The sequence below is a fragment of the Pollicipes pollicipes genome, unplaced genomic scaffold (genome assembly GCF_011947565.3).
Source record: "Pollicipes pollicipes isolate AB1234 unplaced genomic scaffold, Ppol_2.1 Scaffold_4881;HRSCAF=5763_pilon_pilon_pilon, whole genome shotgun sequence".
Classification (NCBI taxonomy): domain Eukaryota; kingdom Metazoa; phylum Arthropoda; class Thecostraca; order Pollicipedomorpha; family Pollicipedidae; genus Pollicipes; species Pollicipes pollicipes.
Window position 1 is genome coordinate 34641831 of NW_023596576.1, and position 18622 is coordinate 34660452.

General features: G+C 49.8%; 1 protein-coding gene across 1 annotated transcript; it reads right to left on the reverse strand.

Annotated features, from left to right (window-relative positions):
• Positions 1-995: 995 nt before the first annotated feature.
• Positions 996-12397, reverse strand: LOC119100291 (adult-specific cuticular protein ACP-22). Its single transcript, XM_037223397.1, has 4 exons — positions 12318-12397; positions 8764-9358; positions 1920-2071; positions 996-1001 (listed from the first exon to the last, which is right to left on the reverse strand). The coding sequence occupies exons 1-4, from the start codon at positions 12330-12332 to the stop codon at positions 996-998; spliced, it is 768 nt and encodes a 255-aa protein (XP_037079292.1). The 5' UTR covers positions 12333-12397.
• Between the last annotated feature and the right edge of the window lie 6225 nt (positions 12398-18622).

An 18622-nucleotide genomic window follows, 5' to 3' on the forward strand; every position in this document is an offset into this window, starting at 1 on the left:
TTCCAGACGTCGTGTGAGAAAAATAAAGGTACCGTTTTGAATATCTCGTCAAATCACGAAGAATGCACACCAAATTCTTTGTTGATATACGCGGTAAATTTACGTCCGCATCAGCGACAAAGTCGTTTGGCTGACACTTGATCTCAGCCATTTGTGCTTGATCGGGTTGGCTACTTTCGTATTGAAGTACTTTTGTTTTTGACAAAGACGAAATGAGTAGAAAGATTTAGTGAAAACTTGATTTTTCTCTAAACCTGGGATGGTCTCAGGGTGAACGGATTCCAGCATCTTTGCTGCGGTTTGTCCCCTGGAATCATGCTATTATAGTTTTATGCTCAAGCGTCCACCTCGGCTTATCCATGCCGCAGCAGCACGAGTCCATTCAATGGTTTTATACATGACGATGCAAAGAAAATCTGCACATTGAAATGAAGTTGCGTCTTATCTGCCGATCATTTCTGGGCAGTCCGTGGTGAACCGTCGGTCTGGTCTGGATGAACACCACTACGGGAAGCTGCAAAGCTTCGCTCGGGCTGCGGCTTCGCTCGCAACGCCATCGTCCCCTTATCTCTGCGCTGCGAAAATGTGAAAAAATTCGCGTTGCATTTTTAGCCCTGTGTTCGCCAGATCCTCTCGTGTAGTGTTTCTGAATGTGTGAAGCGGACACCCATATCATGCACGTTGTCACTGCTTCTGAACTTTGAGCAGTGGTCAGGTCAAACATGGCAAAATATATAGAATTCGATCTTAAAACTGTGATGTCATAAGCCACGGTAAGGCGATGACAGTGGAGGCGTCAGGATCATTCAGGGTCGCGGCCAGATCAGGCCAAGTCTTCAAAACTGCCCATAGTGTCGTTGAAAGACTTACAAGTGCCAGGCGTCCGAGGTATGTGCCGTCCAGGGCTGCGGCTGTTAACGACCAGGACTGCAACTGCGACCGCAGCAGAGCGCTTCAGCAGCGCAGCAGAAAGCTTTAACAGCGCATCTCGCAGACTACCGCTGCGTGGCGACACACTTCACATGGCAGTGAGGCACATGCTCCTACATCTTTGGAAGTACCAGATGTATTGCCAGCAATGCAGGCGGCATTTGATCGCGACATGTTTTCAATGACTTGCTCCGCGTAATTCAAATAATCTTGATTAACGACGAGGCAAAAGAGGCGACGAGGAGGTGGCAATATGAACAACGGCGATCAGAACACATGTGAAGACGACTGTTTCAAATTAGGATAGGCATAAACACTACGTGTATGTAACCTGCTTTGGAAAATAAGTCAAGCCAGCAGCATGAAAAGCTAGCCCGTCCAAAATCATAGAGCATATATCATGGACTCTAACGACCGTGGCAGCTTGAACGGTCCAAGTTAGAATTCAACATCAATCACTGGCGCTAGCTGTGAACCTCAGCCCTACAAGCTACCATGACGCCCATAAACAGCTCGTCAGCTAAAAGCTATCCAAGAAACAACACTGCTCTGCAGCACGCAGAGTATGGCAGCAGTGTGACAGCCGTTAGCAGCGCGGCAGCCATCAAGCCGACTTCTCACCATTCCTACTGCCCAGGGCCACGACCATTCCGCTTCTTCAGCTCGTGCAGCAGGCGGACCAAAAACGTGCTGCTGGGGTCGGCCGTGGGCGCGGGCGTGGTGGCGGTCAGCTGCTGGCGCTGCCCCCGGCGCTGCTCCTCCAGCTGGCCGGCAATGCCGCGCAGCTGCTCGCCGGCGCTCTCCAGTTGTCCGCCCAGCGCCCGCTCCGCCGCCGTCGTCAGCTCCTGCGTGCGCTCGGCGCTGGTCTGCAGGCCGGCCAGCGGCTGCGTCAGGCTGCTGACACTATCCTGGCAGGCGGCGCGCGTGCGCTCGTGCTCGCCGGTCCGTCCAGCAGCCAGCTGCGCCACGGCCTCCGCCACGCCGGTTACGCTGGCGCGCAGCGAGCTCAGGCCCGAGCCAACCGCGCCCTCCAGCGTCTGCAGGCGCACCTCCAACGAGTCGACACCGACCTTGGCCGTGTTCAGCTGCTTCACATGTGCCTCGAGCGAGGTCAACATGTCGGTCACGGCGAACAGCTTCTCTGTGAGCACGTCGGTGACGGGCCGGCGCGATCCGGCGCTGACGAACGCCGCCGCCGGTGCGACCAGGCAGGCGGCCGCGAGCAGCAGCAGCAGCGGGGCTGACATTCTGGAGACCGACAGCAACAAGCCCGGCGCGGCGAGGGCGACTGGTCCCACTGAGATGGCGGCGCTGGCGCCAGCGCGCCTCTGGCCAGCCGACTGTTTACCGTGCTGCTCCGGGAGTCAGAGCGTGCAGGGGCGCATCGGTGACGTGCGAGAACATCCAGACGCCACGAGGGGACATGGCTGGACGAAAAACCGGGCGGGGAAGTCCGTCAGATTATGGGAAATCTTTGTACTGTCTGGGGTTGGGCTATCTATCGTTGCGTCGGACAACCGGGCTCAGACCCTGCTACAAGAACCGTGGGTCGGCATTCTTGCACATGATATTCCTATTACGCGGGCGGACACAGCATTGGTCTACAGCCAAATTTGTCTTGCCTGCCCATCTGATACGCGGGCACTTTTGAGATGCCGCGTTGTCCCTTGACCAGCGTCATGTGGCTAGATATCTGTGTTATTTCTGGCCTCGTGGCCTGGTGTCATCGACCTCGTCAGTCGAAGCCAGGGTAATATCTGGGTTGCCCCCACCGGTCAGCCATTCACTGCTCACATTCAAACTAGAAACTCTCACTTATCGGGTTTCTTTCTTACCTCTCAGTTAGGCTTGTTTGCCGACCGACGTTATACTCACGACACGACGTTGTACACGCTCGTCTTGTATCTGCTCAAGAAAGGGCAACGGGCTGCAACGAAAATCAACACGTCTGGCAGGGAATGACACCACTCGCAGGGTATTTATCTTATCGAAGTGAGTGTAACCCGTTTTCTGCTTAGTCTATTTTCGAGTTTTTAGTGTCAGTATTTGGTATAAAACCAAGTAAGCATAACTGCCGCCCATCCATCAACCACCGCAACATGATGCAATTTGCCATCGCTCGCTGCCTCAAACGCAGGTCCCCGTTTGCGACAGCCAACAAATGCGACGCCACGCTTTCCCATCGATCGAGCTTAAAGCTTACTATAGTTTAAACGCCAACGAATACTAAAGATGAGCGAACTGACCGATATCGATCTTACTACGAATACAAACTACACAGTTTTAGGCCGCGCATTGTGTGAGCCTGGTGCAAATCATGCGCGTCGTGACCAGAACGCACGGTAAGATTCTCGCCTTTCTTCCGACCAAAGCAGGAAATCTGACTTCACAGGGCAGTTGCTTTCACAGCGCTGTCGAGCGGGGGTCTGAGCGGAACGTCAGCACCCCAGCCGCAGCGCGCCGCCAGGGTCGCCGGCACTGCGACGTCGCCGGGGGGGGGGGGGGGGAGAATGTCCAGCCGCACCAGTGCCGTGACCGGGACCGCCCGCGTTACGTCCGGCCGAGGTCTAGGCACACGTCCACGTCGCCCCACGTCACATCTGGCCGCGGGTTAGGCACACGTCCACGTCGCCCCACGTCACATCCGGCCACGGGTTAGGCACACGTCCACGTCGCCCAGCGTCACGTCCGGCCGAGGTCTAGGTACAAGTCTACGACGCCCAGCGTCACGTCCGGCCGAGTTAATTCGAATCTGAATGTACGGCGGATATTGTCATTGACCCAGCACCACTCGGGTCTTACTATTCCCAGCAGCGACCGCCTGCGGGAGGGGGGGGGGGGGGGGCAAAAGGTTTCCTCCCTTAAAAAAAGCTGCAGTTTTTACGACCAAAGTCGCGGGACAGGCGTACCAGCGCCACCTGATTGGACAATTTGCAGCTTCACCGGTCTGGCCCGTCCCGGCCCGTCGCAATTTTGGCGGGCTTATATCGTTGCAACTGCTGGTCTTATCAACTGGAAGTTTGCAGCACCACATGGGGGAACGTTGCAGACGTTTTCCTGCAATTCTTTAATTAAGACATTGAATGATCAGGTGACATATTTTTGCGACGCCGCAATGTCACAGCATTTTCACCTCTCCATCCGATAACATGACGCCCGTCAAACTGCAGGCCATGACGCGACATCTTGCGGAAGTGGCTGTGTGCAGACCATGCCGCGGCATCTTGCGGAAGTCATGGATTAGCACGCGTCTAGGCTTTTCATGGATGAATGCCAACTCTCAGCAAACAGGGGAGATGGGGAAAGTGAAACAAACTGCATGCCGTAGGTAAACATACCACCTACAACTCACCCAAATGATTATTATACCTAAATAGCTCTTATGCACATAGGTGAGCCGGCAGTCGACCAGGAAGCGGTCAGTAACCATTTGCATGCAGGAAGCCTCAGACTGGGGCCTAATCCGGCACCAAATCTAAAATGAGCTTGAACTAGGATAAGCACAAACAAAGCACATCATTTGTCGTCGAGCCTGGTAATATGTACGACTCTAGCACATTTACCAGTTCCAATTCACTGCGTCATGCGTAATATGCACACCATTGACATGATATGGGGTATTTTTCCAAACCATTTGCTCGTGTGAAAATCCGTTCGGCTCCCTGAGGCCATAACATTCACAATACACAACGTTTGCGAACCATTTCTTCACAAAAATGAGCATTTTGCTCCGTGCTGGAAGGCAGTGTTGCGATCGCACGTTGCACGCGTTTCCCTGCTCAATATTACCGTGTTTATCTACTGACGAATCTAGGGTGGAGTTCTCGAAAGTGCTTACGGTGAATAACAAACATTGATATGGGAACAGCGGCAGACAGACTGTCTGCCTGGTTCAGTTTTAAAACGGCGTGGCGCAGCGTGTCAATGTCTTCAACACCGTGTCTGAGCTCTCTTCTGTAATCTGAAACAAATCTTTCTCGTGGCTTCGAGCGAGCAAATCCTTGGTTTAGACCAGGCTGCAGTTAAGCTACCAGATGCGAGCACAGACCCGTGGCAGGTACGGCTGTGGGAGGGGGGGGGGGGGGGGGGTCTTCAGGAATTTTGTGCTGTGTTGATCTCCGAAGAATGTGGAGTGTATGTGATGTATCCATGTCAACTGCGGGAAGTACGCCTCACGTTTGTCTTAAAAATGAACAAATTTGCTAAATGTCGTGGTGATACTGTACTAACTAGTGATTTAGTACTATAGTATTAGATATTAGTACTAGATAGATACTGTTCTAACTAGATTCGCCAGAAAGATAGCTTTCGGTGAATTAGGCCTCCAGGGAAGATTAAGCTCAACATCACGCGTCCTCTCTATGACACAGTCGAATGGTAAGTCACAACGAGTGTAAAATCTGCATACTGTCCTAAGGCAAACACTCTTACTTTGACAATGGAAGGAAGAAGCTAGATTGCACGTTTTTGTCTGAACGCTAGCTTGAAATTCAAATTGAACGCTAGCTTGAAATGCTGCTGATGCCGGTGGTCCCGGCAATTCCTCGAATTTGGAGCCCTCTCACCAAGTTCCAGTCGCATCACACCGCCACACGCGCGGACCAACTTTCACACGGATGTCGCTGCATGAGTGGCGCATGCACTGCAAACTGACTTAAAATCAATGTGCATACAGGTCTGAACTGGTGCAAAAGCAAGTCAGCCCTCCAGCTTTCGCCGGCCCTAACTGACGCATTTCCAAAAAATTACCGGCAATAACACGCACGCACAGGTAAAGAACGTAAAATTAAGGCGCATTTCGTGGTGCTACATGCTGTTTTTCTGCCAATGTTCAATGCATACATACACACATACATAAATATATATATATATATATATATATATATATATATATATATATATATATATATATGTATATGTATAGGGGGTGCCGGTAGTGTAGTGGTTAAGGCGTCTGCGTTAACCACTGCGCGTCTGGGAAACCAGAGGTACGGGGTTCGATTCCCCGCGGTGCCCGCCCTTCCTGCCAGGGGGAGAGGCAGGCGACGCCATATAGCCTCAGTAGCTGGGTGCGTCGTAAAGTCCCAATGGCATGGCATATATATATATATATATATATATATATATATATATATATATATATATATATATATGTATATGTATATACCTATATAGCGGTATTTCCTGTTTACCCTCCCAGTGCGGCGAACACGTTTTCACTAACTCGCTTTTGATGCACTTCCACGCCCACGCTGCATTCAGGAAGTTCGATGGTCCCTTGCACAACGCACTTGACCCCTCGAACCGCATGCAGCACGATAGCTTTCCTGGATGCCACGCGTTCCGCAGCTGCTCATGAAGCACTTTTACGGCGAAATGTCATTCAACTTTCCGGTTAGCATGGTCGCTCAGCTGCGATATGCCGGCCAAGTAAGTCCCTCTACCTCTCGCAATTAAACACTACACGGAAATCAACATGCAAGCGTTATTCACGGATTTTGATAAGTTGACACGGTGATGCACATGGAATTTGATAAGTTATCATCTTAGCTAGCACCAACGTTGTACAAACATACATGTTATACATCGCATATCCCAACATTTAACCCGGGTAGGAGCCCCTGCCGCACGAACTTGCGTGGGCGTGGCCGCACTGGGAACTCAAATGCCGCCAAGCGCTGTGGTCGGGATAACAAAGCCGGCTGTGCGGCTCGTTCGTGCAGCTGGCTGATCCGGAAGGCATACTGACAGTTGCAGCTGCGCTGCAAACGCCGCCTGACACATTCTCTCCATCCCTCATTAAAGCCGATGGTTCTCGAACAGTGGTCGTCTCATGTTTCGACAAAGGAAAATGTGACAACCGCTAGCTATTGTTCAATGCATCTCCGGACTGCGTCTAGGAGCGGCAGTGAAACAGGTCATTTAGAGATCTGCAGCAACTTGACTGGTGTCGGCTGTGGTCCCTTTTTCCTCAGACCTCTGCCACGCCCAAGATAAATGCGTTTAGGCAATGGCTGACGCATTGCTGGTACTCGGACTGAGTCAGGCCGCGGTGCGATGGCCAAAAACCAGCGTTTCTGATTGCCGCCACGTCGGCGTTTGATCATGTTCATTACGGATTGCTTAAACGGTTCACAAAATCCCACCATTATTTTCGCTGGCATTCAACAGCGCCAAGTTATGACATTGTTGTGTCGCCGTTACCACCTGCCAAAATTGCACAAAAACGGTTATCTCTTCGCCCAGTGTCATGCCGCACGCGCCGGCTGCCGTTGTGACCTTTGCCTCTTCTGGCCTCTGCATGCAACTTACGCGGTGTTTATGCTGAGTTGGCGGTAATGAGCGCAACAAGCCGACATTTTTGCACATAGTACACCACTGATTGCTGAGCGCGACCAGATACAACTTGGTAGCGAAGCTATGTCTTTGAACTGAGTGTGTGACACTGAAATTACTAGTGTAACTTGAAGCAAGTGTGAATCCACACTACACGCAAGTGCAGGTTTTTGTGGATACCTGACTGTACTTGGCCTCATTGTGAGTTGGGCGTTTTTATGCTGACGGTAATCGACCTTCATTATACCAGAAGGCACTGGTTAAACAAGCGCTATCAGGCAAGCAATGATTAACATGACACAACTCCATGTTTCAAGCTGCGCTTATGGTCACGAGTGAACAAGATAAGGCACAAAGTGACATTTAAAACCAGGGCGAAGCAATGCAGAAAATGCGCTAAACTAAACACGCCTGTCATCAGCATAATAAAGCCCAAGCGCTGCGCATGTATTCCGACACGCTCGAGGCGGGCGAACCATACACTGTGTCAGCATTCAATTCACGGCACTGGCGAGTCAGATCACATACACTTTATGGCATAGCGGCGTCTATCTATTATCCAGGACGACCAGTGCCTAAACACATGGCTTTACAACACAAGTTAACCGAAGGCAGAAGAAACTGACATTGGGTTCCCGATCTTTTTTTGTATTTGTAACGAAAAACCGGGTCTTTAAATCTCAGCATTATGCCGCCATATCACACGACAAATTTTGACATCACTCACATACACTTACGTTTGTATTCAAGCACGTTAATCCCGAGCGCAGGATTCTTTTAGTGGATTGCGAGCTCAAAAACGAAAATATATGCGTTGGTTCGATGTAAGCTGTTCACCGAGGCTTCCATTCATGCATATTCCTTGGTACTTTTTATCGGACCTTAAGCTTTATCGGGCAATTGTCCCGGAAACTGATGCAAAGATAAGCAAGCTTTTTGCAAATCTGCAAAATCTGAACAATGTTCTTGATATCTTTAAGCCCTGCAAGTCTACCTACAAATCAAACTGTTGACGTATCAGAGTGCAGCATTTCCGCCCTGAAAACGCCACAACGCTGTCTGCCGACTTAGCAGGAGTTCCCTCCCCATTCCTTCTGATCAGCTGTGGTCAGTGGGTGTCGCGTCATGCCGGTGTGGCTCGGGATGGATTGTCCGTCTGACTTCGGTCCGCCGCTATTCTCTCCTGTAGTGCATATCACGCTGCACACAACTGGAAACAGCAACTCGAAGGCTTATTGTGCTCACGATGAAGATCGACACGGCATCTGCGCTCCCCAAGCGTGTGCAGGAGGCTTAGCTGGCTACGAGCGCAGTCAACCGAAAATAAGGCACGGAACACAATTGTCAGACTGTTCTCGAACACACGTGTTAAACCTTTACTCTCACCGAAACTCAAGCACTTGGGAGCACCTACGATCGCTCGCCCGTCTAACTGTCCCGGATGGGCGGATGGACCGTGGCCGGGCCCCGACTCGGTGGCTCAGCGGCGGGGCCGACCGGCCGGCGCCGGCACCGGGTCCGAGTGGAACTGCGTCACCTCCTGGTGCGAGACGGCTGGACCGGCGGCGCGAGCGCCGGCCGGCACCCAGCGCACCCGTGCCCGGAAGCCGTGCCGGTCGTCGGCCGTGTACGTCACGATGCGCTCCAGGCCGTTCGGCTCCAGCACGCGGTACTCGCCAACCACGCCGCCGCCGTCCCGCCGCTCGTGCATCGACTTGGAGTCGCCGGTGCGCGGGTCGGTCACGTGGAACTGGTAGCGGTAGCGCGGGTGCGGGTCCGTGTAGTCGCCGCGGTCGCCGCCGTACACGGCGTGCTCGCTGTGGGCGCTGTTGGAGCTGTAGCCGGTGTCGACGTTGTAGCCGTTGGTGGCGCGGTGGCCGTTGTTGTTGCTGTAGACCCTGTGGGCGCCGTGGCCAGTGTTGGTGTTGTATCTCCTGTTGAAGCCGGTTCGGTCGCCGTATCTATGGCCGAAGCCGTAGTTGTTGCCGGTGGCACGGCTGCCATCGTCGCTTAGATTTGTGCTGTCGCCCGCAGTGAAGTCTGAGGCCATCAGCAAAAGCAGAGCAGACAGGATGGAAACAGCACCGGGAATCTGTTGGCAGATCGGTCACACACACATCAGGAGGGAGGACAGGATCAAAACGGCGCCTGGCATCTGTTAACAGATCGGTCAAATGCATATCAAGAGAGAAGACAGGACGAAAACGGCGCCAGGCATCTGTTAACAATCGGTCAAATATACATTGGGAGAGAGGACAGGATCTGAACGGCACACGGCATCTGTTAACAGATCGGTCATATAAACATCAGGAGAGCAAGCAGGATCTGGACAGCATCCGGCATCTGTTAACAAATCGGTCAGATACACATCAGGAGAGCAGGCAGGATTGGAACGTCGCTTGGCATCTGTCAACAAATCGGTTAAAAGCATGCCAGTAGAGCAAGCAGGATTTTCACTGCAGCCGGTATTCGTTCAGCATTGGGATTATGTTTAATTCCCTCCTTGATGTGTGCATGGCTATTGTTTTATTTCAATGCTAACAGTGGATGACATCTGTCAAACGTCCGAGTACACATACCTACACACACAAACAAAAATCGTTAGTGTTCCACGTTTCCATGGGGTTTTGACCCGAAATGGTCATCTTGAAGACCTTTCGGTGCAGTTCACAGCGCTACCATTCTTAATACCTGAAACCTTCAAGTTTCTGAGCTATACGCGCGCAAAAATGGGGACACTCTAAGGGGATAGTATTTCAAAGTCATCTTGGCGTTCATGACGCCATACCAACATCATTCATCATCAACATCAAATCCTGTCACTCCATAAGTTATGCAGTGATCGAGGCCGAGAAAAATATAATGGTGTAGCCGTTCAAATCTGGCGTTCGTGAGCATGCCTTCCAGATATAACGACCGCTAATGGGCTCTTAGTCTATGTTATGGCAGGTACGATGACCCAATCACACAACGCCGTATTGAGGGACATATTTACTAAACGGATAGAGGGCACCCTGTAGAGCATTCGTTTCACTTAACAATACGCAAATAGTTGTATGTGAGCTTGTGCCATTATACCTGATGTTTACTTCAAAATTTCCAGGTGTGGAACATTTCCTTTAAGAATTATCGGTCCGCCCCTGCGACAAAGTATAAGTGTACAAAGCACTAAGGACACTCACCCGCAACGAGGACAGGACCACTGCGCACGACATGAGTCACGAACATTGATGTCTCACAGTCGCAGTGTCTGAGGCATTGTGCTTGAAAGCTCTCTGGCCATCGCCCAACAAGCAAGTGAAGTCGCGCATGACATGCCGTTACGGGAATAGTTGGAAGCGAACTTAAAAAGGGGGTCGGGTCGCGTTTCGCATGCTGCACTGCACTGAGATCTGGGAGCTTAGCGTACTTAAGCCTGTTTTGAACTGGTAGTGTTGCGTTGATCTCTAACATTTTTGTGGTCGGATGCCGCGCAAAGTTAACAAAAGTTACCAGGTTCAAGGCTTATAAATGCTCATTTCGTGCCTTGCTGACAATGACTCCGAAGCGTCAGAAACGGTGTAAATGTAAAACAAACCGCAAGATCAGTCGAGCGAACACACACGTTAATTAAGGAATAGGGGTTAAATCTAGACCTGTCGTTGAATCCAGCGTGCTTAAAAAGACGTTGCAACAAGTTAGCAGCATTGCTTAAATACTGTTGTACGGAGGATGATCAACCAGTGGAGCGGAACGAACGTGCGATGAACTCAGAGGAATTGTGGCATCATCATTGGAAACTAGTCTGGGCACGGGTAGCATGTGCCGCGTAATGCATGACACAGTTAACATAGAACATGATTAAACTAGGGAACAATGGCACTCAATGCATGTGTGGAAAATTACACTGCGCGTAAACGAATGCATTTTTTACGTTGCGTGGATAAAACCTCAGCTCTTTATCCGAAATCTCACGCACAAAATTGCGATGAATGGTAGGACGAGTCGGTTCTTTCAGTTGAAAGCCCAGAATGGCATGCCGGCACACCCCCATGATTCGTTCAGCTTCTTTGCTTTGCAGGGTCTAGCCAGTGTGGGTGATGAGTCAAGTCAACATCCGGCATATAGCATCATTGGAAAAAGCACGTTAAATTCCTGATTTAAAGAGAGACATGCTTTTTTGCCCTCCAGTCTTGAAGACATTAGGTAACCATAAGCGAACTTCAGCAATGTCTGTTTGATGGGGAGGGGGGGGGGGAACATCACATTCTTCTTCTAACGCCAAACAGCCCAGTAGAACGTTATACCTAAAAAAAGGATTACCGGAAACGACTTCAGGACTTTCCGACTTAAACGGCATGTCAGACCACGCCTTGTAGTAGCGACGCAAGGGTCTTTTCATTGTCAATGTCATGCCAGGCTACGCCCTGCACCCCGTTGAAAAAAGCATATATAGACCCTGCGCAATGTGCGATATGGACGCAATGCATGCGGACCGCAAGCGCAAGGTCGTTCAAGGTTATGTTTGGGGAGTCACAGAATGACCTCAGATTTCAGTTCCAGTCTAAGTTGCTGATGATCCTACTGCGGTGTCCCCGATATTCTGTCAAAAAAGGAAACATCTACGTTACATGAAAGGTTTTATTTTAGGTACTGACCTTCCTTCAACATTTAAAAGTGTTATAGTAGGCGGCGTATCCCATAGTTTCCGAGGCTTTTTGTTTGAAACCATATCCTGAGCCGCCCGCTGCGATACTTTTCCATGCTTTAAGAGCACAAGAGTTTACAAACATTCAACGTCCAACGTTCGAAACATTGGGCTTCGTAACAAACAGCCGAATGGCCCGCATACAATTAAACAAAGCGTCACTTCTTAACAGACATCGCAAGCAAAGGATCAAGCGCTTACTCGGCCCACGTCCTGCAACACAGGAACGCTTTCTGGCAATCGTTAGCGCATCATAGACGACCAGCGAACAACGCCGCTAAGAACTTAATGTCCGTTTCATTTACGACCAACACCGAGAGTCTGCAACATGACAAGATCGTAATGGTGTTGGTTTTTACCTTACCTTGTCGCGCTCCATGTCGAGGGGTCCCTCTCCGTGCACGCCACTCAAGTGACTGAGCGCCTGCGACGGCGCACCATTGTTCTCACATCACCGGTGCGCGCCGACGGATGGCCTCACATTGGCGAGCTGTACCCGCGTCATAGGGCTGCCGAATGACCGATGTGGTTTGTATTCTCTGCAGGCCATTCGCCGCGGTATGAGTTTATGACAAGGGCCCAGCTTGCCAAGGGAATCAGGTTTTAACGACGATTTGCAAATGAAGGCATTACGAAGTCACATATGATTTGTGCTACCTTGTGCATATTGTTAACCTGGATGCTCAGCAAGATTTCGACCAAACACATCGTGCACGTATTTTTTCCGGAGGGAAGACCGGACCGGACTGGAGGGAAGGCAACGTGCGTAAAGAATCTGTTCGCACCAAATGTAGGGGCCCGTGGTTTCCTTGTTTTAAGCTGACTACTAGGGTGCTCGAGAACAAGTCAAGAACTCATATGCTTGCGAACAAATTATCGGATAGCAAAAGAGCTGGGGAAAGAAAATCACTTACGCAGGCATGTATACACAGGATGGTATGGGATGGCAGTCAGAAGGCACCATTTGGAAACACCTACCGCTGGATGCGGTACAAAAACGGTTGGACAGATGTTTCCAGAACAGTTATTCGTGGCGATGCTGCAGTCGTCTAATTGTCTTGTAACACTGATGGGTTACACATTGGCTAACACGTTCATGAATTTTATGGATTCACCCCATGGGCCATTCTATCCCGGCTTTTAATAGCTGATTGGGAACACAAGGTTTACAACGTGAAACGGTGACATCGCTGATATTATCATCTCCTGCATGCCTGTGAATAACCCATACAGACGATAAAAGTGCACTGGAGATGTCCGTATAGTGGGCCACGTGTTGCTATTGGGATTCATATTCGTACGCGCTGAGACCACGGTCACACATACCTTAGGCATTCATGCATGCAATTCGAATGTGAAGATAGGGACTAGTTCGCCATGTCGTCGGGTACAATGCGTGACTTACACCTTAAGGAACCCGATTTTTAAAGGTCACCGCACACACCTCAAGAAATTAGGGATAAAACACGATCACGTATTACTCCGTCATAACGCATCGAATTCTAACCTGACAGCGGTCCTATGCTCACCACGACCCCAGATGTATCAACTTTGGTAAGCTGTCTTTAAAAATTATCGCATAACCTCCATAGCCTTATCGTTATGCGACGGAAAAAACCATGTAGTTGACGTGTTTATAGCTACAAATATGCACATGTCAATAAAGCGCCCACGGCTTAAAAAGCGGCCACACATTATTACGTCATGAGCTATTCAAATCCAAATATGAAAAGGTCCACCTGCTTGCCATGTCGTCAGATGCATGCATCTTCACCAGCCTAACCTCTAAATGTCACAGTACAGCCCCCAAGAAATCAAAGGTAAAATCACAGGGTCACGTATCACTGCATCAGTGGTGCATCAGATCCAATGCGCAAAGCTACGAACTAGCCATGCCGTGCAGTACACCACGTTGAGGAATCTGGCTTTGAGGGTCACGGGAAAGCCTCCAAGCCATCAAGATTAAAAAAGAACGCAGTTACGCATTGCACCATCGATCATACATCGAAACTAAATCCACATGCTGCACGTGCTCGTTACAAGAGCAGGTACATCCACTTTTGGGAACCCGGGCTCTGAAGATCGCTGCATTGCCTCCCGGCAGTTTGGGGCCCCATACGTAGTCACGCATCATTGCTTCATCATTGGAGCATCACATCCAAATATAACAGCACCCACGTACTCGGCATGGCGTCAGGCATATGTATTTTTGGTGACCAGACCTCGGAAGGACACCGGTATACCCCACACCCATTCAGGTTACCCCTGATTGGCTGTATTATATATATATATATATATATATATATATATATATATATATATATATATAAGTATTATAGCGGTCACGCATTATTCTGTCAATGATGCATCTACATTTGCAAGTGATCACGCACTCGCCACGCCGTGAGGTATGTACAACATTGCTAACATGATATCTGATGGTCACCGTTAGGTCTCTAGGCAAGTTGGGGCAATAAACGCAGTCACGCATTTCCCCGTGACTTACGCATCGAATCTAATATGAAGACGCTCACATCCTCGCCACGACACCGGGTATATGCGCAACCGGCAACCAGACCTCCGAAGACCATTGTCCGTTCCGGTGGCTCAGTTCATTAGAGCGTCTGCGTTCCGATCCGCCCATCCGTGACAGGGTAGGTTTGAGTCGCTTTAGGGTGCTCACTATTTGTCCTTGACAGGTATGGCCTGCGGCCGGTGGCAGCGGTCGCGCTAAAGGTCAACTGACGTCAGAGGGCAGCATTGCGGCCGACCGCGCCGAGCATTGCGGCACGTTAAGCTCTCGCCACTAAATTCTGCCGCTGCCTAGAATTGCGCGATCGGATGGTGGGGGTCAGGGCTCACACAACAAGCACTGCTTAGCATGAGCGCTGATCCAGATATCCATCCATTAAAAGGGTCTAAATCAAATCTATAAAACAATATTTTAAAAAATTGTGTAGCCTCCAAGTAACTGGGAGCAAAACACGCGGTCACGCGCTGCTTCTCTCAATCACGCATCAAAACCACATCTGTAGACGGCCACGTGCTTGCCACGACGTCAAGCATAGGCACCTTTGGCAACATCAGCCTTTAAAGGCCACCATAAAACCTGCAGAAAATTGGGGTGGGGTCAGAAATAATACGGGTAAAAACGCGATAATGCGTCACCCCGTCGGCAACGCACGGAATCCATGTCTGGAAACGGTCGTGTGCCCTCCATCTCGTCCAGTATGCGGACCTTTAGCAGCCTACCCTCTCAATTCCACCGTGTCGCCCCGGACAACTAGGGGTAAAAACGAGTTGCGCCCCCCCCCCCTCCCCGTCAATGTCAGACAGGATCCTAATCTGGAAGCTGCCACGTGCTGACCATGACGTCAGCTATGTGCATACTTGGCAACCTGCCCTGTAAAGGTCCCCTTATAATCTCCAGATAATAAGCGGAAAACACATGGTCACACATTACTCCGACAATGATGCATCGAATCAAAGTCTAAACACCACCACTTGTTCACCACGACGTCGGATTTTTGCAATGAAATTTTTGAAAATCAGCGTATAGACTCCAGGCAATTGAGGGGGGAGGGACGGGTAAATTGTGGTCACAGATTATTCCATTTGCAATGCACCAAATACAACTTGTAGACCAACCACAGGCTGGCCATGGCGTAAGGCATATGCAACTTTGGCAACGCTTCTTTTTAAGGTCACTGAAGAGCTTCCGCGCAATTAGGGGTCAAACATGCAGTCAGGTATTACTCAGTCAATAAGGGCCTCGAATCCTAAAGTTGCATATACCTGACGCCATGGTGAGCACGTAGCCGTTTTCGTATTTGGATTCGGTGCATCGAGTAATGCGTGACCGCGTTTTTTTATCTGAAATTCCTGGAGGCTATACGATTATCCCTACGGGTCAGGCTGCTAAGGATGCATATATCTAACAGCGGGGTGAGCGCGCGGCTATCTACAGATTTGATTGCATGCATTGATGACTGAGTTATGCGTGACCGCGTTTTTTGGTGCATTTGAACATGAATTCGAATATGGAGGCGTCGCTAACTAACCCGAGGAAGTTCGTTACTTTTTTGTCCTGTGGAGGCTCCTCCCGGTGGAGACAACCCCAGCCCACGCACGGACATCGCTGGAATGTCATGAATCATTTGACAGTCGTGTGTATCACCTGGCTTCCTTTTTCTTTTACTTATGGTTGTACCAGGTAGAGGAACACGTAGTTGACAAAGGGCTCCGTGATGACAGCTTCCCCCCTCCCTGAAGACAAAATCGCTGAATTTGGCCTTCTTGATTTCGAGGGTGCATAATGTTCTTCTTTTTTTTCTTTTTTTAATGGAGCCAGAAAATACCTGAAGATGCGGGCGTTAAATGACTACATAAAATAAACCACCGGCGTCTTCATTTAACATGGACTCTTTCTAAACCGATAGAGCTCAGAGTCCTCGCCATTATTTTTTTCTGGGCTCTACGGAGACACCGTGAACACAGACTGTAGATAGAGATGGGGGCCACACCTTTTGCTAACGTGGTCGACCCATGCTCGTGTGGGAATGATCAATCCCCAGTCAGGATCGATGAGTGATGAAAATCATAAGATAATTCTGGACATGTGCACTCGCAAGTACTAGGCAAGCACTAGACGGAGGTCAACAAGCGAACGACAATGATGGCGAAACTGAAATACGTATCTTCGAACGCTGTAGGACATCAACTCGTGCGTTTCAACTCGTACGTTTTAACTCGTACGGCTCGCCACTTTCATCAACTTGTACGGCAGTTCGATGGCATGTTTCACCTGTGCGATTATCGGATCTATAATAGGATCGGAAATCTTCACAGCGCGGCAAACTAGTGCTGAAATCTAGTGGTAGGGCTGGAAAGGTAGTGGTAAAACATGCATTTTTCGTGTTGTGGCTGTCAATCTGTTCAGAGGACAGCCTCAAAACTTGAATGATGAAATACGCGCCCTAGTGCAATCTTTGAACGACATGAATTGACTTTAAATAGTTCCGGAAGCACAATTTAACGACAGTCGTTCTCGCACACCTGGCCCCCAGTACCTGGCGTGATCTGCAGCGGTCAACGCAGTTCAGTTTTATGGAACCTGTAACCCCGACCATCGCCCATTTTTGCTCCGGATATTGCGAGCGTGCAGGCTCAAAAAGCTCCATGCCATTCGTTTCACAAGTCGATGCTGCAAAGTCGTAAATGTTCTCAGGCAGACATGAGTAAACCTTTTCATTTTGACCTCATTTTGATCCACTCATTTGAGCACTGGTGATATCCATTGCCACTTTTCCGGACAAGGGTACTGCGGGTTGAACCCTAGGGGGTACATTATCGTTCGCGGCCAAGGGCGTAAGAGAACTACTTCGTTCTTGAAGATATTGAAGCAAACATGAGATATGATTTACAAGTTAGCTTGTAACTGTTGGTATGCTTTTAAGTGGAAAAGATTGCTCTAGGCAAAACAATTTCTCTATGGAGTAAATACCCCTCGGTATGTCATTGTTTGATTACGTCATCGTACCTTATACAACATTGATTCGGAGCCAACTGATGACCGTTCTATCTGGAAATCGTGTTGATGAAAGCCAGCCATAAAAGATTCGATAATTATATTTTCATTGGCCTTGATCACCACTTAACCTCCGGAATAACAGGATGTCAATGATATTATTGTGAAGCCATGAATGCCAACGTGACCTCGGAATGCTCCCCCCCCAAACTGTCTTCTCGTCTTCATGGGTGTGTAGCTCAGAAACTAGGGGGGTTTAGGTCTTAAGGACAGAGCTGTGAACGGCTCCGACTGATCTTCAGGATGGCTATTTCAGTTCAAAACCCCATAGAAATGTGGAGCACTGCCTTTAGGGGTCACAAGCACTTGCGCGTTTGCCTCGCTTCGCAAAGTGAAAAGTTTAGAAGTTAAAACAAATTATTGTGTGTCTTTTGCAGTCGGAATCACGGTTCTACGCGAAATTGTTGCCGAGATATCGCGCAAAGTTTGAAAAAGTCTCAACGCAGGCCGCGCGTGGTGCTGGCGGTCTCTGGCGGCCGCTGGCAGGAGAGAGGCCATTTGGCATGCGCTCTCTGCAACACAGCCAAACCTATCCATGGGATGAGCAAATGATCGTGGGGTGTGGACGGCGGTTTTTGTCCCTTCTATCAACTGTCAGCCTTTTGTATGATGGCAGCACGCGTTGCCGCCGTATTAAACATTATTGCAGTGTATCGAAGAATGAAAAACGGTCGGTAGCGGCCAAATCAATATTGCTGGCTCGCGCATACGTGGCGCTACAATCTATACCACGTGATTGTTCGATTCCCCATTAATCCATACAGCGCGTGCGACGTGACAATTCATGCAATGCCATTACCTATTCGATTTCCTATAAATGCGTACCACTCTGCAGTACCTGCGTGCCCTGGGTGTCGAGATGTAGCACAAAGCGTGTAAACCCGCGGAAGAGAGCAAACGCCATCTTCCTGGCTCTTGTGTGCCCAACGCGTGTAACGTACCACCCCTCACTTGTGACACATGTGACCAAGGTGATTTCCCGTTCAATGGTCTATCGCAGCATGCCAGTCTCGTGTTACTACGTGCCATAAGAGCGGGAATCCCGCGTAAAGCGTAAAAATAGACGAAATCGGAAAAATATA